At 40.2% G+C, this 26,789-nt stretch overlaps 1 protein-coding gene across 4 annotated transcripts; it reads right to left on the bottom strand.

Annotated features, from left to right (window-relative positions):
• Positions 1-966: 966 nt before the first annotated feature.
• Positions 967-25,047, bottom strand: LOC106567797 (rho guanine nucleotide exchange factor 9-like). 4 transcript variants are annotated; one of them, XM_014137534.2, is made up of 11 exons: positions 24,857-25,047; positions 20,252-20,431; positions 19,758-19,847; positions 12,769-12,993; positions 6,641-6,820; positions 6,124-6,356; positions 5,661-5,790; positions 4,811-4,942; positions 3,147-3,390; positions 2,999-3,067; positions 967-2,906 (listed from the first exon to the last, which is right to left on the bottom strand). In XM_014137534.2, exons 1-11 carry the CDS (start codon positions 24,875-24,877, stop codon positions 2,737-2,739), a joined length of 1,674 nt encoding a protein of 557 aa, XP_013993009.1. In that variant the 5' UTR covers positions 24,878-25,047; the 3' UTR covers positions 967-2,736. The 4 variants fall into 4 exon arrangements, with proteins under 4 accessions (XP_013993009.1, XP_013993012.1, XP_013993014.1 ...); XM_014137537.2 differs by lacking the exon at positions 24,857-25,047 and adding an exon at positions 24,434-24,531; XM_014137539.2 differs by lacking the exon at positions 19,758-19,847.
• Between the last annotated feature and the right edge of the window lie 1,742 nt (positions 25,048-26,789).

Genomic DNA, 26,789 nt, shown 5'->3' on the forward strand with positions numbered 1-26,789 from the left:
TTCTAGAACTCTAGAGCTCTGTCAGAGTGACTATTGGGTTCTTGGTCACCTCCCTGACCAAGACCCTTCTCCCCCGTGAGCTCAGTTTGGCAGAGTGGCCAACTCTAGGAAGAGTCTTGGTGGTTCCAAACTTCTTCCTTTTAAGAATGATGGAGACCACGGTGTTCTTGGGGACCCTCAATGCTACAGACAGTTTTTTGTACCCTTCCCCAGACCTGTGCCTCCACATAATCCTGTCTCAGCGCTCTACAGACAATTCCTTTGACCTCATGGCTTGGTTTTTGCTCTGACATGCACTTTCAACTTTGGGACCTTATATAGACAGGTGTGTGCCTTTCCAAATCATGTCCAATCAATTTAATTTACCACAGGTGGACTCCAATCTAGTTGTAGAAACATCTCAAGGATGATCAATGGAAACAGGATGCACCTGAGCTCAATTTCGAGTCTCATAGCAAAGGGTCTGAATACTTATGTAAATAGGTATTTCTGTTTTGTTTTTAATAAATATATTTGCAAACATATCTTCGCTTTGTCATTATGGGGTATTGTGTGTAGACTGTAGAGGATCTTTTATTTAATTTAATACATTTAGAATAAGGCTATAACGTAACAAAATGTGGAAAAAGTCAAGGGGTCTGAATACTTTCCGAAGGCACTGTATCTGCAATAGACAATAAATTGATTTCTTTACACATTAATGGTAATTCTTTAATAATAGATCTTATGCATGACTTCTCTTACAGGTTGGTGTGCTTCATTAGACTGTCTTTTGATACATTAAGAAGGAAAGATAAGGAGAGATGGTGATCATTTGAGGAAAAAGTAAACAAACACCTGGCATTCAGAGAAATGAAGTTAGATAATCTTGGTGGTTATCCCTCTCATTAGAGTGTGTTAATGCACATCAATTAACACCTAGCAGGGTACTGCACAAATTCAATTATTAAGAAGGAAACAATCATGTTAACGCATTTTGATTTATTCCAAGCCATAGTCACAGAATTAATGATAAATCATCAATAAAACCAAAAATGAAATAAAACAACTTATCAATTCAGATATTTAAGCATTTGTTTTCATTATAAAATGCACTTTTTAAAATAAATGTATGAATGTTACATATCAGTTCATCAAGAGAAAATGCCTTAATATTTAAAGTGTTTTTTTCCTTCAATATTACTGCACACTTTCATATTGCGCTTTTATACTGTATCTAATGCAATGTATTAAATCCTAGTTGATTTTTTTAGGCATATAAATAAATATCCTTTTAAAAATTGTTTTTACCCTTTGAATACAAATATAGATAACAAGCTTGACCACCAGCATTTCCTTTGCATTTTTCATGTGAAATTCTGATATAACTGTTGTTGAAGTAGCCATCATAATGCCTAAAAAAATAATAATAATAAACACACTGGAATCCCCCTGAAATGTTCCCCATCTTCTGCTTCATCTAAGTCTGGTGGCAGACCAAGCGAAGGATTTATCCTGCAATGACAGGCGTAAAATCAGTCATGTCATAACATTGTGCTGGCACTATGAAAGCCACCACAGGAAAGGGACTACCAAGATGTTTCAACTGTAGTTTGGCTACCTTAAAGTGGTATTCTTTTTTTTGTCCTAACCAATAAAGCTTTCACTATCAAGAATGAAAATAAAGCCAATGAATAGGGGTTTAACCATGGTCATTTATGGAACTATCGCCAAATAATTTTATGGTAGGCCTTTTTATTTCTGAAACTTATGCGATCACAATCTTTGTTAAATGACTTGGGTGGTTGAAAGGCATTCTAGCAGACTCTTCTACCTGATGAAATCACAGATGGATCTTAGGTAAGTGCAACTATAACCACATATTATTCTACAATGACTGAGGTGCCCGGTGGTAAAGAAAGCACTATGCAATGATAGCTGAATATAGCCTACTGTTATATCAGGTCTCAAACTACCATCCTGGTTATGCAAAATCAGTGTGAATGACTATTTAAGAGAACACCACGAGATGATATTCCTATCAGACTTAAGTACCTACATGTAATAAAAATATATACAACATATATACCCTGTCAACAATATAAGATGTATTTGAATGAGTCACACTGAAGTTGATGATGCGGATTCTCTTTTTCCTTTGACCCGTAAGAATATAATTGCACAATTAATACCTACAATGGACTTCATCATGCATTATAAATTAACAAAAATAAAATGGAAATAAATACTCAAAAACAATACAAGACTGATGAATCTGGCCAGCATTTTACTTTAACCAAAAAATAAATGAAAAAAAAACTCATAAAATGCCCATTAAGGTCACAGTGAACTGTAGGACACAACCAGATTTGGCATAAAGATCAATGTATGACTAGTGCTTCCTCAGTTTTAAATGTGGACACAAATGTTCTGTTAGTCTTTCCTTGAAACTCACGGTTCCCTTTTCCATTGTCCAAGGATTAGTAGAGGTCACAAAAATATTCTCACAGATCAAGAGATAGGAAGGTGTTTTGGTTTCTCTCAGGTTCCAAAGGTGTGGTCATTCGCTGTGGTAGTTGTCATTGCAGTCATACAGGTAAAGTGATTACAACAGTACAGTCATCAATGAGATGCTCACAAGCTAAATGTTTGACAATCCAAATACTCGTGTTCAGCTTTCCCTTAAGAGTCACAATTGAAATACAATGGTGCTTCTCAAAAAAAAATAAGGTGGTCTTTCTAAAATATATCTCTTCTCTATTTCCTAAAGGGGGTTAACCTGCTGAAGCTCTGCCAGAAGGGAGACTTGCACCTTTCAGGTTCAGGGAATTCAAATTCTGATTGTTCCATGCCGTCTCCTACCAAGTACTGTCCTGGATTCATGGGGTCCATAGGAGGGGGGTATCCAGGGGGCACAGACCTATGGCCTACACATGGGAGGAGAGATATATTAAGGAGGAGAGAGATGGACTAAAAACAGAAACTGTTAGTTAACTAATTTGGGAAAGTGTGCATTTACCTTTTTGTTTGGTCATTCTTCGCACTGTCATCGCTGCTTGTCGCTTCTGATACTCTGATATCTCAAACCCTGAAAAATATAAATAATTCTTATATTCATTCACCATTTTCATTTGTTGTACAAATGAACATTTCTTTCACATACACACCTATTTTTTCATCCTCTTGCACCATCTTGCGTTCCTCGTGAAAAGCTTTTAGCCAGCGAAGTTTCTCCTCCAGCTTCTTGGCCAGGAAGATGTGGATCTCGTCGGAGTCCTTATTACTCAGCTTGAACGCATTCTTCACACTCACATTGAAGTCATCATCCCGCCCATCCACAGCATCAACTAAATTGTACCTGTCCATATCCATGCGGCCCTTGTAGTACAGGATGTCTCGTCGTATTAAGTCCTGAGGGAAAAGTAAGGGAGTGAGGAGCGGAAGGGAAAGGAAAAATAAAGTAGAGAGTGGATTCTAATTTACTTTGAATTATCTACACCAGTGCTTTGAACAATAGTGAGGCACTGCGAAACCCAGGTGACAGACAGGAAATGAAAAGGCTTGAAATCCTGGCAGCCAGGAAGAAATAAGTGCATTTTTACTAATTGCAGCCGATCAATTTCCCTGTGATAGACAGGGTTCCATGCAATCACCCTGATGAATAATGCACTTTGCTGTAAACAGCTGCTCCTGATTCCAGGTGTCCCATCCCCATTAGTGATGTTTCTGCTGCGTACTATGTATTCCTGTCCCCTCAAAGAGCTTGTGTCACACATGTCCCAGCGGTAGCGGTAAACTCTGAGAGACACAACAGCCCTGTGTACTGTACTGTAAGTCTGTCAGCTTCCCCTTAGCTCCCCTTTGGACATGACAGCCTAATGTTACAACACTGTTGTCATCCACCTCAGGTGCAGGAATCAATCACAGTGCTGAGGGGATGGAGATAAAAGATAAGACCCCACAGACAAGCAGGAATGAATCTCCATCCAGTTCTGTTACAACAAGTACCACAGGGTCCATTTTCAAGAGCTGAATTAAAGATGTATTCCTGACCATTTTAATTTCAAACTACAAATTGCATGGTGACAATATATCACACAGAATTTCCCTCACTGTGAAGTCTGTGAGCTACCATCACATTTGAATGACTAAGCTTTTACAAAGACTCATACTAATAGGCCTAATTCATGGGATTGATTGTGGGTTTAAGAGCTAAACACTTCCGTGAATTGAGAATTTCTTAGCATGACATTTGAGAATCTCTCAACACATGTTGAGCTATTGGATGCATTTCAGAACTTCGTAAATTTCTATTTTTTTCTTGAGATGCTTATTTTTTTTAACAGCTTAAGTTTTGTGTATATGACTCAAATGTCTTGTCGGAATTGGGGAGTAAAGAGGAATTGCTGTCATAAAAACTACTATCAAACAAGCCTGTTCAGTCATCAGAACGGTAGTTATAATGTCCTAAGCTGTCTTTGTCACCACAGCGGTGAGGCTAAGCATTTTCTCATACAAGCCTGTGACTTTCTGTTTCGCACAATAAATCATTACCCCTTAAGCACATTAATCTGGTGACTTGACTCTTTCAAGCAGCGACCTTCATTTGCCTTGAACCTGGGAGTGTAACTAAGGGTACAAACACGCGTACTGATTTTGCTGCCATGTTTTATTCACAAACAAATTGACAGGTTGATCACATTCTAAACAAATTCCTGCCAACTCTGTCTGCAAAAGAGAGGGGTTACATAGGCAATATGTACACCTGGGAGTGCCAAGACTGGTTCCGATCAATTAAATAGCATTTGTGACCCAGATGTGGACACCTTACCTTTTTACACAGAACCATCTGATGGTCGAACAGGAAGAAGACCCTGGTCTGACTCCGCCCATATGGCTGGTAGATCCATGACATCTCCCCAGTGTAGACCAGCTCTGTACTCCTGTCTAGAATATCATCCCCCTGCACAGAGAAATACAAGATGGTCAGATCTTTAAACAGGATCAATAACACAGTCTGTGATACATAGTCAACAAAACGGAATCCTTTTATGCTTATGACATTAGAAAAGTGACTGATAAGATACTGACTGGTAAGACAGGCTTCCTCTGGTAAGACAGGCTTCCACTTCCTCAAATACATAGATGGTGACAAAGTAGAACTCTGGTGGGTTTGATTTTTTTTTTACTTGACATAATTACAGTACCTCAGTGATTGTGCAACTCTGGAAAAACTCTTCAACTAGGTCAGAGTGGCCTGATAACGCTAGCTCTCTCACATCAAATACAGGCTCGAGCCTAGCAACACAGATCCTTCCACTTCCTCTTCTCACTCCTGATTAACTTCATCCCGATGAAACGGAGTGCTTCAAAAATGCACCGCATCTGACAGTCTGTTTTCTTATTTCATCAAAAGAGTACATACTCCAAAAGGAGCAATTGATACATTTTCCTTTGGAAGAAACAACTTCTTGCCTCTAAACCTTCATAGAAGGTCTACGTGACAGCTTATCAAAATATTTGCATTGTAAAATACATTATGTTTCAAACTCTGACCAAAACAAACTAGTAGTAATGGAGTGAGTTGACAGAGCAAAACCATTAACTAAAAACAGCTTGTTGTTTGTTTGTCCCACAGTACTCGTTAGTTCCTCAGCCATGTCACCCTGTCTCAGTCCTACCTCCCAGTCCAGCACAGACGCCTGCCACTGTGCTATCTTGTCAATGTTTTCCAGGCGACGCTTCCTCTCGTTAATCTGCTGAGTGACGTTCCGCATGACAGCCAGCGCTGCAGCGACGTAACGGTAGTCACTACGAGAGGGGAGGAGACACAATGTTATAGTGGGGGTGACTAAGAAGGAGGAATAGGTCAACAAAAGAACTGTAGATAGTCAGGCATGCATACCGTGCCACATCTCTATCCCAGCTTCACTGCACAAAACAACAATACTTTAAGTTTAGCATCCACGTCTAGGATCCTCACATATTAATGAAAGATCCTCAAGTCTCATACTGGCCAATTAGCATGAGAGCAAAAAATACCAATCATTCCAGCAGGATCTTTATCAGTAGAAACAATGCTTCATCATGACACAGAGGTGAATGTAAATATTTGATGTGACATTGAGACTAAGGGACAGGTACCTGTGCTCCTGGACAGTGTACTTGAGCAGCTCTGCCAGCTGCAGAGGGTACTTGCAGATCTTCTGGACGGGCGTGAGCAGGAAGCCATCAATGGCGATGTCAATCATCTGCTGCACCAGGCGACACGCCTCGAAGAAATGCTGATAGCGGCCATCCTTCATCAGCCGAGAGAGCTCCATGCAGGCATCCACGTGGTTGTTGCAGTACTCTGAGTAGATCCAAAAGCCATCTTGCTGCAACAGATAAACATGTACACAGTATGTTTGAAATCCTGAAATGAGCGGAATTTCTTTTTTGGAGTTAACAAAATATCGAGGGTGCACTACTGCCTTAAGTTACCATTGAAATGAATAACCAAAGGGAACTCTGAAATGCCCCGTCATCAAGGTTCTCAGATGTATGAAAAATGATGAGAATCCAATGGACATGTAGATATGATACACAAGGTTTATGCAAACCTATCGAGGGATTACATTTAAAAAACACTTGAAATCCTGAGAGATACAAAAATGCTTACATGCTCTAGGAAGCAGGGACCTATTTCACTGAGATGAGGTTCTTCTGTATTGTACTGCTTCTCCAGGTCTCTGACAAAGCCCATTTGAAACCTGTAGATATCTTCAATGTTCCCAAATATGACCCTCAACTGGTCATCATTGAACATGTCTCTTCTTTTTTTACATTGCCGGAAGTAACCCTGAGGCAACAAAGAAAAACAAATGGTTTTGATCCAATATTATGCATGTCAAAGGATAGTATTTCACTGATGTTGCATGGCATCTCAGATTATTTTTTCTTTACTGCAGGGTGTCATGTAAAAATCTTCCCAGCATGAAATAGTTCCCAATCGTTCTGATAGTGTTGTGATTGTAACGTCATGTAAAATTTCTCCCAACATGAAAATATTCCCAGTTCAATAATTGCACAGGCGTCTCTTTATGTGGATGGCGGAGCTAGGGGGATGTTTCTTTCTCACCCTCCCATAGCGCCCAAGTCTTCACACTGGCAACATATCTCTCCTCACATCAACCCTCAGCACTTAGACACGTGAGTCCGGGTGTATATATGCCAACCTCACGCCTCAACAAGCTTCTGATTGGTTAGTGTCAATACTCCTGACCACCATTGAATGGCAGATGTGTGAAGCAAATGCACGTTCTCACAGAACAGTTTTTCGAGGTCATGACAGGGTGAGAGAAACATCCGCACGAGCTCAGCCATTCACATAAAGATCTGCGCGTGCAATTATTGAACTGGGAACTATTTCACACTGGGAATATTTGTACATGACACAGGGCATTCAAACAGTTTTGTCTGAGTTTAAAAAAGGCGTCAGTGCCAATGACTGAATCATAATCATTGTTTATTCACTGTTTAATTTCCCATCGAATTTATTTTTCTAACCCCATTTTCCCCAGATTAGATCTAGAGGGAAACAAAGGCAGGGAAGATGGCTACAGCTCTATAAGCAAGAGTCTCAGTTATGTAACTCATCCCCTCTGTGGGAGCTCATTTCTCCAATAACATTTCAAGTCATTCATGAAAAATCATATAGTTTCACACTTATTAAGGGACCCATCACGCTTCAATACGCATTCCCAGTCACCTAGGCATTACGATTTGCCATGTGATGTTGCTTACACAATTATGTTTTCTCTGCGTCATTTTTGGGGGTTTCGAAGCACATTGTGATTATGTAATATTTATGTGGGAACAGAGGGAAAACTGATGAAAAACGTCTGATTGGGTAACAGCTTTTTGAGTACTTTTTCATGTACTCTCCTGGGTGTGTTGTTTGACGGAGACAGGTGGTGCGTGAAGAGATGGAGTGCTTGTTTCTATATATGCTGGGGAAGAGTGGTGTGGGATGGGAGGGATGCTATTTCTGAGCCCACAACCAGCACTTACGGGTCAGCCATCGCTTCTAATCTCTCACTAAAACACTGTAGCATGTCACTACTCTTTAGAACATAATTGACTGAAGTTTGCCTTTAGACACATTTTGTTCCTAGTCCATGGAAAGCACTGTACTGCATAATCTAAATCTGCACAAGAGCTGTTATAGCACTGTGGAAATATTGGATATACAGTTTATTGGGTACATAGATATACACTTTTTTTCAAGCCCATAAAATATTTAATACTGGATCATCACTAATAACCTGTCTTATCTTGCTATGAATAGTGGTTGGGTAATGCTCTAAAAACAAGGCAATTGTCTAAAACAGAGGTAGGCAACTCGAGATGTCATTAAAACAAACTGCACTCCCCTCCCAACACATTTTTTGTTCTTCACATGACCCTCCCTTTGTACTGTAAAACTGTTTGCACATCCTGCCCCCTCAAAATGTACTCAAAAATAATGATTACCACCATAAATAACAATAACTGTAGCAACCGTTGTATTTATACATGAAGTTATCGACTTTACCACTTTAGCATGGTTTTGTGGCACAGTCAATGCCACTCAGGGCTAACGGTCCAGAAGGTTAAGGGTTCGCAGACACAGTGATGCCAATTTACCAAATTTTGTTGCTAGATTTAGCAACTTTTCAGACTACCCTGGCAACTTTTTTTTCCCAAACAGCAAACTAGCTACAAATTGAGCAACTTTTAAAAAATGTATTTGGAACTTTTAGCAACTTTTGAAAAGTGACTCAAACGCTAAAATGCACGCATTTTCCCTCTAAATGGCACAAAAACGATGTTCTCTGTCACACACTCAAGTCACAACACACGTGCCTGGCTGCAAAAGTACATTGTGAGTAACGTCTGACTGCAGCAGCAGTAGTACGGGTTCGACAAGCCAAATCCAATGAATATAGTTGGTCACAAATGTTTGACCTTGAATACAACATCAATCAACATGTCTCAATCAAAATTGTACAGCCAGAAGTACAGAAAAGAGTGGGTGTCTGTAATGTCAAATCATATTTTTTGCTGAGATGGCCAGTCAATTTGAGTAACGTTATTGTGTATTCTACATAATGACACCACAACGTCATTTAGCAACAAATCAACCTGCCTCTAGCAACTTTCCCTGGAAATTAGTTTGCAACACTGCGCAGACAACGACCCAAAAATGGACAACAACAAAAAATGACTCCCTCCCTGTCTCGTTACACTACGATCAGAATCGGCTGCAGACAATGATCAGCTAGGGGGAAATCCGTTTAACATGTTATGACATTTATAAATACATGCAACGAATTTTCCACCAACAGGTTTCTGTGCCAATGCACCACACGCAACCAAACCAACGCGTAACCGCATACCGAGTTGGAACGCGTATCATCATGGTTTGCGTTGTCAACACCAAAATCAAGTAGAGCATGGGTCTCCAACAGGTCGATCACAAACTACCAGTAACTCAAAGGCCTCATACGAATAGCTCGCCAAACAATTCTGAAAGTGCATGCAATTTTCACGTGTTCCACCACAAACTGTCATAAATAAATCTCCCAAGTATCGGACACTGCAAGCTCCCAGCTACTATCCAATCAACTGCAACATTATCCCAACCATTGGTTAGCTACTAATAGCTTAAAAAGACAAACCTAACACAATATCTGCCAATTAATTTCCAGCAATAATGCCGTGTCTGTGTGGTGTGCGTTTATGTGCATCACTCCGTGTGTAGCCAGTTGATATGATAACCGTCTTGTGGTTTAACAGAAATACTTTCCCCAAAACCTTCTAACTTAAATGTTAACTGAAAAGTAGGCTTACCTGGCAGAAGTGTATCGTTTGTATATATTATTTGTTATTTGCAAAGTTTGCCATGAAATGAACATCAGCAGAAAAAGAACCATCACTAGACTTGCACATTATACCGCACATTCCGCGCTCACTATATGCACAATTAAAGGGCCAGATGTGCAATTAAAGGGGAATTACACTCAAAAATCTACTTGTTAATTTCCTTACAGACCTAAAATAAATGGTCTTCTGATGTGATGTAAGCATTGACATGGACTCAGAACATCCAATTTCATTGTTTATCTATGAACAATTGTAGTTTTAAGAGTAAAAAAAAGAATATCTAAAACCAGGAACAATAAAACTGAGAAAACTGAATTTTGGAAAATATAAAACAGCATTCAGGGGGAAAAAAATCTCAGATTTTATAGGGCCCCCTTTAGAGTTGTTTATTAACTATTATTTTACCAGGTATATTAACAGAAACATTATTTTCTCATGTACACTAAGGACCTGGGGAAGAGTTGCAGGGGAGAGAATAATGTGCATATTTGAAAGCTATAAAGGAAATTGTAGCTTGTGACGTTTCATTTTTAAAAAGTATCTCTCATAATAGAAAAGGTTGGAGACCACTGAAGTAGAGTATGTCAATCTTGACCAGCAGAAATGCATCCCTCCCTACTCAGAATCGAAGGCTTTGTTTGACAATCTCGATTGTAATTAAACTTTTTGGTGTTTTGTAACATATGTCTCTTTCCATTAATCAAATGGCCGCTGCACAGTTTGGATGCTGGAATTATATTGGAATGGAGTGGATGAACGTGCGCAGGCAGCTTACAGGAGACTTTTGAAGTAGCCTTATCAGATTAAAGCATTGTGACTGGTTGTGTTTATGCCACATATAAAAGGTAATGAATTTTAAAAGTTAAATGACAAATATTTAGGATAGATTGTAGCGTTAGGTTATAGGTCAGCTATCTGAGCAGCTAACCGATCGCTGCAGCTGTACATAGCCCATCTGTACATTGCCCACCCTATCTACCTACCTCATCCCCTTACTGTTTTTATTTTATTTACTTTTCTGCTCTTTTTGCACACCAGTATCTCTACATGCACATCTTCATATGCTCATTTATCACTCCAGTGTTAATCTGCTAAATTGTAATTATTTGCTCCTATGGCCTATTTATTGCCTACCTCCTCATGCCTTTTGCACACACTGTATATAGACTTTCTTTTTTCTACTGTATCACTGACTTGTTTATTGTGTTATTGGCTTGTTTGTTTACTCCATGTGTAACTCTGTGTTGTTGTCTGTGTCACACTGCTTTGCTTTATCTTGGCCAGGTCGCAGTTGTAAATGAGAACTTGTTCTCAACTTGCCTACCTGGTTAAATAAAGGTGAAATAATTATTTTAAAATAATTAAAAAAGTTTGAGTCATAACCGCTCGGATCGGAAAGGAGGCAGAACCCTGTTAAGCTTTCCTGAATAACTGGGCCTGCTGGGAGCATAGAAAGGATGACTTGGGAGAATGATGATCGGCAACAGACAACGCATCAGTATCAGAAGAAAAAAATACAGCCAGACGGGGCTGCTATTGTACCTTTCTATAATCTGTCCAAAGTAGACCCACAGCTGATTCAAATGGAATGAAACAAGGCTTTTGCGCCATTATTCAAATTACATTTTCACTGCAGTTTACAGCCTAGAGTAGAATTGTACTCAATTGTACTCACTTGAAAACAATAATGCAATTATTAATTGGATTGTGGTGTTGTAGGCTAGTCCTGGTAGGATAATTTTATTGTCCCTAAACAAGATCAATACGGGGGCTTTTTAAGCTGCATGTCTTCACTGTTCTTTAATGCCTAGTGACGCACCTGGCCTCCCCACTGCCTATCAGCTATTCCTCCATCTTGTTGATTGATATGGAAAATTGGTGCAGATTTAAATTATTTTATGTGTGGTATAATTGATAGTTAACCTATTGTAGATCTGTACAAACGATCCAACAACCACTATTGTCACTATCGATAGAGGGCAGGATAGACAGTTGACTGGTAGACTATATTGATCTGTTGTATAGTAAGCGTGCGGAAAAGCATAGTGCATAAAGGAGTCTGCATACTAGGTTCAGTTTGCTCCTAGCAGAACTCGACTAGGTGAAGTGAACGTCTGTGCCTCGCATATTCTCATAAAAGAACGCTTGAAAATAAAAAAATAAATGGCAATAGGACAGTTTGTCCCTCTTGAGATGCCATAGCCAGTATACACACCTCAAAATATCCTGAATTAATCTAAGATAACTTAAGAAATCTGTAATTAATTTTGAAGTTTTGCAGAGGTCTTTTTTTTTTCATCTGCAGTATTTTGCAAGTGAAACAATGTGCATGAAAATGAGTCGTCTCTCATTGAATGACAACAAACATTTCATTGAAGAATCCCTACTGTTGACCAATCACTGATGAAGGGGCGTAAAACCCTTGCCGAAGACCAAAACGACCAAAAATGTCTAAAATATTTAGCCCCCAACAAAATGTCACTTAGGGGCCCCAAAAGGATAGGGCTGGCACTGACTGCATGTAAGATGTTTTATTGTTACATACACCGGAGAAGTGCGGTGAAGTGTGTTGTTTTACAGGGTGCTGCATAGTAGTACGGCACCCCTGGAGCAAATTAGGGTTACGTGCCTTAATCAAAGGAACATCAACAGATTTTTCACCTTGTTGGCTCGGGTATTCGAACCAGCGAGCGACCTTTCATTTACTAGCCCAACACTAGGTTATATGGATACGTAGACCCGTGACCCACTGTAGCCCCTCATGACATTTCAGATTTTTTGTGGCCCCCACCCCAATCAAAGTTGCCCATCCATGGTCTATAACCTCTGCTTCACATATGCCCTTCTGTCTCTGGAAGATCTCCTCTAGCCAGCCAAGCCTACCTCACATATGTCCTTCAGGTGTTTGATGTAGTGGCGCTCTGTGCTCATGATCTCGTTGATTACGTTGGCCCTCATCTGGTCTCTGTTCTGGACGGTTTGGCCCAGGCAAAGACAGTCGCTGCTGCTGGGGCTGGCCTCCGCATGCCCGTTCTGGACCTCACTGGGGCTGGGGCTAGCCCCCTCAACTGTCTCTACCGTCGTGCTTTCCTCCTGGTTCACCCACAGCTGAGGACAGCAGAACACAACATGTCAGCCTGGACAAATAAACAGTAGCATCAACAATCAGGGTTCGGGTTGTAAGTGATCTAAAATATTATTAAAATACACAAAAAACAACACCATATTAATTCCAAAGCCATGGGGCTTTTTCTCCCTATTCAAATTAATTTTCAATGCTACTTCTTCAGTTTAAATTGAACAATGTGTATGATAATTAGATTTGTCAAAAACATGTTAAAAAAATATAGAAATATCCATATCAGGCCTTCATTCCTCTGATGCACCCGTAAAATAGGTACCTGTTCAAAAAACATTGTAATTTATCTTCAATTCTAACGAAGCCTTTACATTGAATAGTCAGGCGGGTTGGGAATTGCCAGGGACCTCACTATAGGTCTGCTGTAGAGGGACAAGAGAGAGCCATGATAACGAGTTTTGATCAATTATGGAAATAAAAGTGCTGAAGACAAATTAGCTCCCTATTTAAAAAGAAGATGGAGAACAAGCTATGAAGGAAAAATACTGGAGTTTTGGTGTAGGTACAGCCAACTAGCGCAAAAGTAATATTGCAATATTGTCAAAACGATACGATATGATATATTGTCAAAAATAATATTGCGATATGTAACTGTATCGATTGAATAGGTTGAGCTAAAGCAACAGTATGCATCAAAACTAGAAAAAGAAACAAGCATGAAATTGCAGGTTAGGCTGAGTACATCACTGTGACTGCACAATAGAGCTTTAAGCATGAGCGCTCACAAGATGTAAGGCAGTGACACAGGGAATTTAAAACAGAGCTTTGCTACTGATAAATGGGACAGTTGATAGACTGCACTGCACAATCCCTTTGTTTCAACTGAGGCTCCTGACACTGTTTCCAGCAATGTTCAAATTGACAGTGTTGGGGAGTAGTGAATTACATGTAGTTCAATTAGTAATTTACCTACATTTTGCAGTATTTTGGTGGCAGTTGAACTCAATACAAATCTTGGTAGTGTTTTCAGTAGTTAATTACTTTTTTGCCATGTAGCAGTGTAGAAAACTACTGGAACAACACAACATTTTTTTCTGCCCCACAAAAAAAGGGTGAAGTAGACAATAATTTCCTTTATTTTTCAGCATCAGACCTGCCAAATTCTCACTTGAAACAGAGTTTTTTGTGTTTATTTGGTAGCTTGGAAAACTATATTTTCAGAGTAGCTTCCCCAACACTGCAAATTGATAGGGATATAACCTTAACATGCTATAACTTCATGAACAATATGGGTCCACACAAGTTTAAACTTCTCAGTCTCAAAATGAGCAGTAGCCAATTAAAATAATCTACGTAGTTGCACTTGATACAACGCTAAATGTATAGCTGTTCCCATAAGATAACCTGCCACATTTAGCACGATGCTAACCTGACCAGCAGGCCAGTGATTATTTCCTGTAACAAATTCCGCATCAGCCTATCAAAGATCTTATACTTTATATCCACCAACCAATGGCATTTCTTAAAATAGGTCAACTTGGCCACCAGAGGGATATTTTAAACCTCAAAATTCAAGGTTTACTTATGTTCCACTTAGTATGTCACAATTGTAGTGTGCCAATATTGCATGGTGCTGATTTTTCACTATATGACAAAATCTCACGTTTTTCCACACACATCCATGTGCTTTTACAGGAAAAAGATAAAGGAGGTCTATACAACATTTACGTTTAACATACAACTTTTACATTTTTTGAAGAGCCTTATGGTCTTGTCAAAAAGCTGTCATGTACCTCCATTATTATTGCTGCCAGGTAGCATATGCCAGTGAACTGTGAATCTGCAGGATACGGTAACAGTGGGTTTGAGGCCCCCTTGTGTCTCACAAAGACACACCGGTTGGACAAAAAATCTCAAATGTGGACTCATCAGACCAGATTTCCACCAGTCTAATGTCCATTGCTCATGTTTCTTGGCAAAAGAAAGTCTCTTCTTCTTATTGGTGTCCTTTAGTAGTGGTTTCTTTGCAGCAATTCGACCATGAAGGCCTGATTCATGCAGTCTCCTCTGAACAGTTGATGTTGAGATGTGTCTGTTACTTGAACTCTGTGAAGCGTTTATTTGGGCTGCAATCTAAGGTGCAGTTAACTCTAATGAACTTATCCTCTGCAGCAGAAGTAACTAGCCTAGTGGTTAGCGTGTTGGGCCAGTAACCTGAAAGGTTGCTGGATCGAATCCCTGAGCTGACAAGGCAGAAATCTGTTGTTCTGCCCCGGAACAAGGCAGTTAACCCACTATTCCCTGAATTTGTTGATTAAGGCAGCCTCCGCACCTCTCTGATTCAGAGGGGTTGGGTTAAATGCGTAAGACACATTTCAGTTGAAGGCATTCGGTTGTACAACTGACTAGGTATCCACCTTTCCTAACTCTGGGTCTTCCTTTCCTGTGGTGGTCCTCATGAGAGCCAGTTTCATCATAGCGCTTGATGGTTTTGTACGACTGCACTTGAAGAAACTTTCAAAGTTCTTGAAATTTGCCATATTGATCAACCTTCATGGCTTAAAGTAATAATGGACTGTCGTTTCTCTTTGCTTACTTGAGCTGTTCTTGCCATAATATGGACTTGGTCTTTTACCAAATAGGGCTATCTTCTGTATACCACCCCAACCTTGTCACAAGACAACTGATTGCCACAAACGCATTAAGAAGGAAAGAAATTCCACAACTTAACTTTTAACAAGGCACACCTGTTCATTGAAATGCATTCCAGGTGAAAACATCATGAAGCTGGTTGAGAGAATGCCAAGAGTGTGCAAAGCTGTCATCAAGGCAAAGGGTGTTGGTGTTGATGAATCTCAAATAAAAAATATATTTTCATTTGTTTAACACTTTTTTGGTTACTACATGATTCCATGGGTTATTTCCTAGTTTTGATGTCTTCACTATTATTCATCTACAATGTAGAAAATAGTAAAAATAAACCCTGGAATGAGTAGGTAAGTCCAAACTCTTGACTGGTACTGTACATATTATTCAATCATTGCATCCACACTGGTTCTATTTGTGACGCTTGATGCACTGCAAGTCCTGCCTCTCCCATCTCAGTCTGGTCAGCATGTTAGCGCCTGGCTAAGCATACTCTCGTTGACGCACGCAAGCAGTATGGGTGCAATGATTGAATAACATGTATGTGTACATTTATTTTGCAACGGGTGGTGTGGTTAGCATGTATGTCTGGCAGGTTATCCTATGGGAAAAGCTAACATGTAGCGTTGTATCACATGCAACTACGTCAACGATTTTAATTGGCTGATGGGCATTTTGAGAACTTCTACTTTTTCTAATGTTCGCAAGTATGGACCCGATAAATATATACCATATAGTTCTGTACATGAACAGTTTGCTTATATTCACATCGAACCCCAATATCAGGAGCCACTAGAACAGGGGTCTTCAACCTTTTCTTGTCCAGGGACACTCTCCCAGGAAAACCGGCGACCCTGGGACCCCCATCATATGTTTTTTGTTCACATGTTTTGTCTTATCATCAGGTGAATGATAATGGCAAGGAGAAGTAATCAACATTTTAAAATTAATAGATTTGGTGGATAGTTTTTCATTGTTTTGACCTCCCCACATTATAATTGGAAGACGCATACACACGGTCAAGAAATAACATTGTATTACAAAAGGGATAAAACCATGAAACAATGAACATGATGTCCTTCTACGCAGTATTCATTGTTTGATTAAAATCTGATACCTCCTAGTTGAGGGAGTTGGAGGAGTTGTGAGCGCATTAGTGCATTGGTTGCTTGAAGGCATCTCAAGGAATGAACTGTCACTTTGTGTAATCCTCAAAGGGAACTAATTTTAGCAACCTTGCCAGAGGACACGGGGTAGGTAGCTGACTCCTAATACACATCTACACAATCATGATGTTTTTCAGGAAAAATACACATTACAAAGCCAGCCATGATGCAACTGTATTGTTAATGGGTACATTTCCCTCTAGGATATGAAGGTACTATTTTCCCATAGAATTAGCTTATAATTTCTTGTCACATAAATAAAATCAAACACAAACTCTAGCAATCACTGAGTAAGATGAGATGATGAGATCAGTTGGTAGATTCAGTCAAATAAAAAAAAATAGATGAGGTTGAAGCATTTACTCATTTACTTAGAGTTTAGCTCAATCGTAATGACAGATAGTGGGGGCCTGAAATGATTGACACCCTTGATAAAGATGAGCAATAATGACTGTATAAAATAAATAATTCAAATATTGTATGTTAAAAAAAAATTGGGAAATTATATTATTTTATACAAATACAATTGCTCAGAGAAAGATCATACCCCCAAGACATGGTAACCACCCCTGTTATTGGTAATTGTGAGAGGTTAGCATGTCTTGGAGGAAAACTACATATACAAAAGTATGTGGACACCCCTTCAAATTAGTGGATTCAGCTATTTCAGCCACACCTGTTGCTGACAGGATTACAAAATCGAGCACACAGCCATACAATCTCCATAGACAAACATTGGCATTAGAATGACCTTACTGAAGAGCTCAGTGACTTTCAAAGTGGCACCGTCATAGTTTGCCACCTTTCCAACAAGTCAGTTCGTCAAATTTCTGCGCTGCTAGAGCTGCCCCAGTCAACTGTAGGTGCTGTTATCGTGAAGTGGAAACGTCTAGGATCAACAACGGCTTAGCCGCGAAGTGGTAGGCCACACAAGCTCACAGAACAGGACCACCAAGTGCTGAAGAGAGTAGCGCGTGAAAATCGTCTGTCCTCGATTGCAACACTCACTACAGAGTTCCCAACTGCCTCTGGAAGCAACGTCAGCACAAGAACTGTTCGTCTGGATCTTAACAAAATGGGTTTCCATGGCCAAGCAACCGCACACAAGCCTAAGATCACCATGCGCAATGCCAAGCATCGGCTGGAGTGATGTAAAGCTCGCTGCCATTGGAAACACTCTCTCTGTTGTGATGAATCACGCTTCACCATCTGGCAGTCCGACGGAGGAATCTGGGTACGGCGGATGCCAGGAGAACACTACCTGCCCCAATACATAGTGCCAACTGTAAAGATTGGTGGAGGAGGAATGAAGGGAAATCTTGTGAAGGGAAATTGTAATGCTACAGCATACAATGACATTCTAGACAATTGTATGCTTACAACTTTGTGGCAACAGTTTGGGGAATGCCCTTTCCTGTTTCAGCATGACAATGCCCCTGTGCACAAAGCGAGGTCCATAGAGAAATGGTTTGTTGAGATCGGTGTGGAAGAACTTGACTGACCTCCACAGAGCCCTGACCTCAACTCCATCGAACACCTTTGGGATTAATTGGAACAGCGACTGCGAGCCTAATCGCCCAACATCAGTGCTCGACCTCACTAATGCTCTTGTGGCTGAATGGAAGCAAGTCCCTGCAGCAATGTTCCAACATCTAGTGGAAAGCCCTCCCAGAAGGGTGGAGGCTGTTATAGCAGCAAAGGGGGACCAACTCCATATTAATGCCCATGATTTTGGAACGAGATGTTTGATGAGCAGGTGTCCACATACTTTTGGTCATGTAATATTATATTCTTATTTGCAGTAAAAGTGACTCCAAAATGACACAATATATTATTAATCATTAATTTCGATTGGACACAAAATAATCTGAAACACAACCAAAACAAACTGCAAATGCATCTAATAAGTTTGAGTCACAAGCTTGATGTAGTCATTGTGTGCTAGGAATATGGGACCAAATAGTAAACGTTTGACCACATTATTTATAAGAATCTTTAGGGCTGTCAATAATTCTTACCCCTACCTTTTTGAGAAAAAACAATACTTGTTAAACAAAATATATTTCTCTGAGCAATTGTATTAGTATAGCTCAATATTTGAATGATTTATTTCATACAGTCATTATTGACACCCTTGATATAGATGAGCAGTCATTTTGGGTCCTACTGTATCTGACTGTTTGTTTGCAAATATGAGGTAGTTGTGGTCATTAAACCTATATCTATATTACAAACACTAGACCCCACCATAACATACATAGAGTCATGGGACCCTTCTGAGATTGATTTGAAATATGCATGTGGCCATATAGAATTCACATATGGCCTGTGCTGTAAGTAATATTTTCCAGACATCAGGTCTCAGTGCTTGATGGTACTGTGTACACAGTATATCTCAGCCTGAGTACATTGTCCACGGGTGTCTATTTAGAGCCCACTCTCTCTGTTTCCTTGGACCAGTGGACAAAAGCTGTATGGTCAATTCATAGGATGGGCACAATAATCCAGAAATGCTCTTAACATTTTAGAAAATGTATGTTCCTGAAAATAACTTCCAACATGACAACAAATCCGGTTACATAAAATAACCATTAAATAGCTTTTATTTGAGTCACTCATCAAGCCTTGTTCGTTTTATCCACCTGTTTGATATGCCCTGTCCTCTGCTAAAAGGTTGGTCATACATGTTTCATCATTCAGATCTGAGATGAATCAGTGCCTCAGTGCTCGCTTTTCAGTTGAGTGAGAGTGCAGAGTGTGAGAAAAAGAGAGTAAGTGAGAGTGAGAAAGAGAGTGTTGTTTGAGATACCATAGTTTGACCGTAATGCTATTACAAGCTTGACACTTGAAGCATGGTGATGTCTGCAAATGGAAGCAGTAGTATAAAGCGACAGGATGTTAGATATGGGGTGGTCCAATGTGCAGTGAGATGCTAGTTAAAACAGTTGCTTTGAAATACTTGCTGAAACTATTAAACGCACCTTGGTAGTTGTGTTTTGGAACCTTGGAGCTGCTATAGGGTTGATATAGAAAACCTGTTTTGTTTGAGGTTGTGGTGGGTGGGGTTCAACCTTTGGAGAGAAAAACATGACATACCTCGTTCAGACTCATTTTTACAGTTGGCAGATGGAGAAGGCTAGTAGTGATAACCCCGCAAAGTAATAACTCCTCACTTTTCTGAAGTCTTCTTGTTTTCACAGTATTTCAATTGGAGCCTAGTAAATATTTTTAGTTCCTGTGAGATTAGCATGGCATAATCATATTTTGATCTATATCAAAATATAATCATCATCACCCATGCCTAAAATATCTGCCCTCAAAACAGAGCAGTGAATCAATGATAATTATCAATGATAAGGCAATGGCAAAGGATAATCCATCGGAGTATTGAGAATAGGTGGTAAACCCTAGTGTACTTGGGTGGGCAAGACACGGTGCCACAGAGAATGAGAAAATCTTTGATGGCTCCACTCACCCTCACAAAGCTGGCTGGGAACCATCCTTCTTCATCATCAATCTGTCCCCACCACCAGTCCTTATTTGATGCATCGAGGACCTTGATGACATCCCCTGCCTTAAATGCCAACTCCCTGTCGGCCATGGTGACATGATCCCATACTGCCTCAGCGCTGACGATGGAGCCTCCACTGATCAACTGTGGGAGAGGGGTGAGGGGTGAGGGGAGACAGGGGTTGAGGTAGGGGAGAGAAGGGAAGTGAGAGAGAAGAGGATAGGGGAAATGGGGGATTGGGGTGAGGGGAGAGAGTGGGTAGAGGGAAAAGGTGAAGGAAGGGAGTGAGGGGAGTAGTGGTGAGGGAGAGAAGATAGGACGGTAAGGGCTCATTAGTACTTTTACAAGGGCAGGAGGGCACTGTCAAGTCTTGGTGACAATATCTGAGTTTCAAACCAATTTATCTACTTAATTCATTTTTTAAATTATTATTATTATTTAAAAAATTCAAATGACCAGTATTATAAAGTTACATATCTTTGATTCAGTGAAATGAACCTAACACGAGGCGTTATAATCAATGTCAAAGTGATAATGGTGGATGATAACTGCCTTGCTCAGGGGTAGACCGACAGATTTTTACTATGCCAGCTCAGGGATTCGATCCAGCAACCTTTTGGTAATTGGCCCAACGGTCTAACCACTAGGCTACCTGCCATCCCATGGAGACACCCCAGTTTCAATCCCCCAAAGACCTCATACCATAAATGGACACTGGTCTCTAAAATGTGATTAAGTATAACATCCAGTAGTGGGTAGAGATGACTCAAGGATGATACCCTAACAGACACATGCCTATTCTTTTATATTTAACCAGGTAGGCCAGTTGAGAACAAGTTCTCATTTACAACTGCGACCTGGCCAAGATAAAGCAAAGCAGTGCGACAAAAAGCAACACAGAGTTACACATAGGATAAATAAAGTACAGTCAATAACACAATAACACAATAGAACAATCTATTTACAGAGTGTGCAAATGGAGTAAGGAGGTAAGGCAATAAATTGGCCATAGTAGCGAAGTAATTACAATTTAGCAAATTAACATTGAAGTGATAGATGTGAAGATGATGATGTGCAAGTAGAATACTGGTGTGCAAAAGAGCAAAAAAAGTAAATAAAAACAATATGGGGATGAGGTAGGTAGTTGGGTGGGCTATTTACAGATGGGTTATGTACAGGTGCAGCAATTGGTAAACTGCTCAGATAGCTGATGTTTAAAGTTAGTGAGGGAGATATAAGTCTCCAACTTCAGCGATTTTTGCAATTCGTTCCAGTCATTGTCAGCAGAGAACTGGGAAGTAAGGCAGCCAAAGTGGGTGTTGGCTTTGGGGATGACCAGTGAGCTGAGATACTGGAGCGCGTGCTACGGGTGGGTGTTGCTATGCTATGGTGACCAGTGAGCTGAGATAAGGCAGAGCTTTACCTAGCATAGACTTATAGATGACCTGGAGCCAGTGGGTCTGGCGACGAATATGTAGCGAGGGCCAGCCGACGAGAGCATACAGGTCGCAGTGGTGGGTGGTATATGGGGCTTTGGTGACAAAACGGATGGCACTGTGATAGACTACATCCAGTTTACTGAGTAGAGTGTTGGAGGCTATTTTGTAAATGACATCGCCGAAGTTGAGGATCGGTAGGATAGTCAGTTTTACAAGGGTATGTTTGGCAGCAAGAGTGAAGGAGGCTTTGTTGCGAAATAGGAAGCCGATTCTAGAATACATTTTGGATTGGAGATGCTTAATATGAGTCTGGAAGGAGAGTTTACAGTCTAGCCAGACACCTAGGTATTTGTAGTTGTCCCCATATTCTAAGTCAGAACCGTCCAGAGAAGTGATGCTAGCCTGTCTGCTCACCCTCAGGGAATACCTCCTTCTACAGATTATCAATCTCAATCTGGGGTTTAGACATTAAAGTGGGGAAATCTAAAACTGTTCCAAAAAAAATAAATGCAGTCTCATGAAGAGGAATGATTGCATTTATATTTCCCCATCTGTATTTCCATTGTAAAAGCCAGGTCAAACAAAATAAATTCACAGTTTGACAACCCTATTAATAATTGCATCACCCACAGGGATTTAAATATTACACCTGTGCCACTTTATGTCTAGCCCCTCCCTCTCACGAAATGGCCCTAGACTTGTGGGCAAAATCTGAAATTGGCCTTATTATGTCTAAAACAGATTTACTGTACATAAAACACTTTTCCTCTGTGTAAAAGATCAATGTTGCATAAGATGATCAATAGTACATCATTCAGTCACACTAGTACAAAAAGCAGTTAAATAAGGCCAAAAGGAGTAATATATCTTCTTCCAAATATCTTCTTGACTCAACATTTAACATTAAAGTGTAAAAACCTGAATATGAACATAAACTATTGCTAACCTATTGCTCTAAAGAACTTTGTGTAGTTGGCTGGAGTGTGGTGGAGGCTATAGGGAGCAGGAGCACCATACTGAAACAGGGTGCAGATTGGTAGATGCTACATTGGTGCCGTGACCCAGATTACACAGTTGAGCTGCACTATAAATCCCTAAATCTTATCCGCTCTGCTTGGAGTGACTGTTTTTCTCATAATCCAAAACAAACTTTGGCATAACTTATGTTTTACTCAACAGCGTTTCTCTAATATATTATGTAGAGAAAAACTCAAATTGACCTACCCTCCATTCACACTTTAATGTCATTATCTATTCCAGGCCAAATTACTTTATGTATGAACATAATTAACATTTCTTTAAACAAAGATTTATGGAATAGACCACAGGTACCCTGCCTGAGCTCCACCTGCAATCCTAATAATATCATGAATGAATGAAAAAAAGGTGATAATCTCAAATGAAGAGAACAGGAAGAAAACAGACAGTAATCCCTCACAGTAATATACTAATTAACAAGTCAACATGTCCCCTGATAAGTGTCAAGAGACCTCGCTCTCCACTATAACTCACATGCTCAAGAACAGAAAGGGGTATTTTTAGCTCCACATGCATCTCCATGTGAATGCAACGCCTGCATTAAATATGCACACCCGTTTTGATATGACAACCTGTATTTGGCTTCCTCATAATACAATGAATGAATAACCCTGTCTTTTTAAAATAATGTCTGCATAGGTGTACTGACAGTAATACTGTGATTACACTAGAGCAGAGCATTCCCCTTTTGCAATACAGATTTTCTATCTCCTGTGAGACTCAATGCATCACCATTTATTTAACTGGGACCCTGTGATATGAACAGCACTGTAAGCATTCAATACAACAGGGAGGTCTATGCATTAAGTTGCAAACACACACACACACACAAAAAACAAAAACATGCTGCTACATTCATAGCATCTGTAGAATTGTCACTATGAAAACGCAAACTGTATTATATTAGTTCTACATAAAAAAATAATATCCACATAACCATTCGTCATACTATTTAGGCCTACCAATTCGCATAAACTAAAAGCAATGTTTCGAGATATCCTATAGGCTACGTCATAAAATACAACATTATGAGGCACCATGGGGCCTACAGTGAGATAGGCCTACAGTAGAAGCATGGAAGTATATACATAAAAAACACTTCAATATCAATGTAAAACCATTACAAAACGGGCCAATATTTAAAAACGAAACTCTACATTCGATAATACATTATATTATTAGGCTACTGGATAGCTCGTTTACAGTAGGCTAGATGATGCTGTTTTTGCATTGTGCCCAGTAGCTCTGAGACCCAAATGACATGCTCAGTAGTTTACAAAACGCAATCTACAGCCGGGAGAATACCGTTATTCTATTTAATTATATTATTTTAGCGCATGTAGAGTCGCATCTTTTCAAACCTACCAGATCAAGAAGATTATGTGATAGGACTATATTTATTTCAAACGAGCACCATATTGCCAACGCCAAGTAATCAACAGAACAGGATTTTACTGAAAAACATTGCCTCTCCCACATCGCATGCATAGATGTGTTTTACAACATGCCAATAAAATACATTAATAACAACAAGAGAACGCCGAGACAAGGAACAATTCCTAACAATCTATAACACCAATCTGGCGCCCGCGACTGCCATATGCCACTGATGGCCGACATGCTAAATAAAATGTAAACCACAAACAAGATATGGTAATATAGAATATACCAGCGCCATTCATATCGTGATGAGGCCATGTTGAAGCCCTGTGTGTACCTCCATAAGAACACGCATTCACTCCCACTTCCTCGCCTCCACTGCACGCCGTGCGTACTTGAGTGCGGGCTGTGATTATCCATACGCGCACTGAGGCACAGTATCAGCAACCACCAACCACACAAACAAAAGCATCGCATACGATAATTACGACCATGCATATTATCATTTTCATATCCAAGGTCATAATGTAGAGCATGAGCTCTGCAAAATGTAATCGGTTAAGGTGCATATTGTTGTACACCAACATTTTGTGACTGTTCATAATTTGATCCAAACGCAAGGAAACATTTCTGGTATGATCTCTAGCTACCTCCTCTTTCACATAATATTGTATTCATACGTATAACTCTCTTACAGAATCATCATCCTCACCATCATCATCCTCATCATCATCAGAGTCTGCACCGTTAGTTCCCCTTCCACTCTGACACCCGTCGTCCGCTAGTTTCCTGATTTGCCGATTTGAATGCCGTTTTGCATTAGGAGTAGGGGTCTTTGCATGCACTAAAATTGTGATGGTAACGTAGGCACTGTAGAATGCTACTGCTGCATCTCTCCCTGCGTAGCGGGGAGCAAAAACCTGGGCGGTGCTTCGTGCATAGAGGAACAAACCACAGGCACTCATTGGGGGCTCATTATGGTTCCTAGCTATGCTTCAAACTGGGAGTCCTAACCTCGTGATGCTTGCTCATCAAAATATAGTTACAATCACGGACCAGAAATATGAAATCATAACAAGAGGAACATAGACACTGTATGGGGGTTATATTGGCCTGTGCCAGTTGGCAATTACAATGTCGTAATTGTATTATATGCCTAGGCTACTGTAATCATTGATAATAGTAAAAAAAAAACAGGCAGGTTTTTGTAAAGATAAATATTGACATCCACCTACGTGCACCATTCTACACAACTCATTAAGTAACTGAGGTCTTAACAGTAGGATAACTACTTTGTAATTTATCTCAGTAGAGATGAATCTCTCCTCTTGACTCCTGTGCACCTGTCACTCCAAATCCCCATGCACTCTGAGCTCGATTGTTCACTGGCCCCATCGCTGTCACTCCTGTAGCTCTCTCTCACAAGCATGATGAGAGAAGTGCATAGTTGCACTATCAGCCTTGGGTCTCAGACTTCCACCAACACAAACTTCAGGGGGAAAAACTCACAGAACTCTCATAAGGATAAAGAAGAATAGAATTGAACAATAATTCAAATAAGACACATGAATGCAACACAACACAGGATGAGGAGAAAACATGCTTTGGGCTAATAGCACAAGTGGATGAGGATAAGCAACACCTCTGCTGTTCCAACACCCGTACAGATGATTCTGAGGGGTCATAACAAAACCAGGTGGACCTTACACTGAGTCCTCATGGGGGAGATTCCGGGAGACCAGAGGTAACAAAGCACTGGCCTGGCCGGTTGTGTGTTCTTATCATTGCCAACAGGTAGAGAGGAGTGGTTACCCTCACTGCCTCAAAGGAAAGCACAATGGCTTTGAATCTGAAGCCAACAATAACTGGGAGCTTGTGTGGAGAGATGAGGAAAAGGGTGACATCGGCTGGCTTTAAGAAAAGCTCAGATATACAAGTATTTAGTCCACACAAACAAAGTTAAGTCCACAGACAAGACCTCTCTGACACTGGCAGTCAACAGCTCTTTGTTGGCAGCTACTTGAAAGCAAGGGGAAAAGCATCATGTTGTTTTGACCTCAATGCTAGGCTGCTGTCTGTCTTTGCGGCTCATCTGAGGATAGGAAACGTTTCATATTAGAATCAGAGGAGTCTCCGCTGCCCTCAGATGACAATGTGCCTGTACCTTTCAAACGAGAGAATCTCATTATCTGGAACCAGATACATTCACTTCACCGATGCTCAGTGACAACGACAGCTCAGAAGTAAAAAAATATGTCACTGTTTAAAAAGGAAACAAACATTATTAGTGAGAAGAACTTGCTATTTTTACTCTCCCATGATGATAGAATATGCTGTTAGAATAAGCTTTCACATGATACTGTGCAACGGAAAAAGGGGGTGGGGTAGGGAGGTGGGGTGGAGGGGTACTGTAGAAATCCAGTGAAATCTAAAACCAGGGAGACTGCAGCATTAGAGTGGGGCTAAACCACTGCAGTGGGAAATCTACATACTTCTACTACAGCTTTTGTAGTGGATGCACTGCGCTGCAGTGACCCAGCCTTGGCCCACGTACACCTCAAATAGTCTCACAGTCCAGTTCACATTTGTATTTCATTCACTTGTTAATGTTCAAATGTGTTCTATTAAATGAACATCACATAGAG

This window comes from Salmo salar, chromosome ssa13, assembly GCF_905237065.1.
Source record: "Salmo salar chromosome ssa13, Ssal_v3.1, whole genome shotgun sequence".
NCBI lineage: Eukaryota > Metazoa > Chordata > Actinopteri > Salmoniformes > Salmonidae > Salmo > Salmo salar.

Bases quoted from the DNA above. Each gene is read 5' to 3' on its own strand.
- LOC106567797 (XM_014137534.2), bottom strand. From the start codon at position 24,877: ATGATGATGAGGATGATGATG. The intron at 12,994-19,757 runs GTGCGTTTAATA...TGCTGTCCTCAG, and splicing joins TCCAAAACACAACTACCAAG to CTGTGGGTGAACCAGGAGGA. The intron at 4,943-5,660 runs GTAGGACTGAGA...TTCTCTGTGCAG, and splicing joins CGTCTGTGCTGGACTGGGAG to GGGGATGATATTCTAGACAG.